General features: G+C 50.3%; 1 protein-coding gene across 1 annotated transcript in view; it reads right to left on the bottom strand.

The window, feature by feature from the left end:
* Positions 1-1,095, bottom strand: part of LOC104502116 (zinc finger and BTB domain-containing protein 40-like) — a gene marked incomplete at its 5' end in the record, with an annotated part of 12,504 nt that extends 11,409 nt beyond the window's left edge. Inside the window, one exon of the mRNA XM_010146040.1 lies at positions 927-1,095. Within this exon, the coding sequence (XP_010144342.1) occupies positions 927-1,095 (169 nt within the window). The remainder of the gene's footprint in view (positions 1-926) is intronic.
* Positions 1,096-1,363: the final 268 nt, after the last annotated feature.

The following is a 1,363-nucleotide window of genomic DNA, read 5'->3' as shown; positions in this document are numbered from 1 at the left end:
TTGAGTGAGGTGGGGGTTGGTCTCTTCTCCCGTGTAATAAGTGACAGGACGAGAGGAAAAAATCTCAGGTTGCACTGGGGGAGATTTAGGTTAGATATGAGGAAGAATTTCTTTACAGAGAGGGTGGTGAAGCATTGGAACAGGCTGCCCAGGGAGGTGGTGGAGTCCCCATCCCTGGAGGGGTTTAACTGACTTGTCGATGTGGTGCTGAGGGACATGGTTTAGGGACCCTGGCAGTGCTGGGGGAACAGTTGGACTCGATGATCTGAAAGGTCTCTTCCAACCAGAAGATTCTGTGATTCCCCCACTGCCATCACTTGTCCTGTCAGGTGTACACACAGCAAGACCAAGTTAAGGCACTGTAAGAAAATTAACTCAGAAAACGGCCCAGGACTACAAACTGCACCATCATGGTCATCTCTGCACAAGAGCAGCGTGCTCTGATGTGACCTTCCAACCACCAGCTGTAAGGTATCCACACAGACACAGGTAAAGTCAAGGGACTGGAATATGAGTCCAAGTCCATACAGACCCACCAGCCGAGAAAGAGCCGAAGAAACCTCACAGCTTAAGGACAACAATTCTGAAAAATCAGCCAACAGAGACACAAATTATGTAACTGAGTTGCTTAAATGCCTCCAGAGCACAGGCTGGGGTGGAGAACTGCAAACACAGTTAAGGGTGGGGTCAGTTACAGTCTTCACAACCCTCAAAAAGTACAAAACTAACATGGTGCATCTTTCCAGCAGGAGAAACGCACAGCCCAGCGCTCGGATCCCCGGGTCACCCCCGCGAATCCTCCCAACGTCTGTTCTGTGAAATGACCTCAGGCCACCAGGACACTGAGGTCCACTACTGAGCTGCCCAAGACTCCCACCGCCATGTGCAGAAGATCAGGGAAGGATGAAAGCCTGGGCCTTTCTTACCCACATGCCCCAGCTCCTGCATCACCGGCTGCAGGCCGGGGAAGGACTCATGGACACTGCAGAGCAGCTGACAGATCTTGATGGCCGGGACAGACTTCTCCTGGGCTGTGCTCAGAGCTGCTTTCAAGGAGGCCTCTGAACTTTCATTCTGAGCAGAAACACTCAGTAGCTAGAGAAGGAAGAAGAAAAAAAATCACATGACATGAGATTTTGGGCTGTGAGAGGTCGGGACGGTCTGGGAGTGAGGGCACATCTGCTTTATTTCATCGCTTCTGCTGGTAGCCTGCTCTGAGAAACAAGAGAAGAAATCCCTTTCCATACGGGTCCATTGATGTATATGCACGAGCTGAGAGAATCTCAGGATTAAAAGAAAAGTTACAACAAACCGAATTCTCATGCTTTTGATTGTGGCCTTAGCTCACTTGCCATGGCAAGAG

Source organism: Buceros rhinoceros, unplaced genomic scaffold (genome assembly GCF_000710305.1).
Source record: "Buceros rhinoceros silvestris isolate BGI_N320 unplaced genomic scaffold, ASM71030v1 scaffold1502, whole genome shotgun sequence".
NCBI lineage: Eukaryota > Metazoa > Chordata > Aves > Bucerotiformes > Bucerotidae > Buceros > Buceros rhinoceros.
This window is presented reverse-complemented; position numbering and strand designations above follow the sequence as displayed.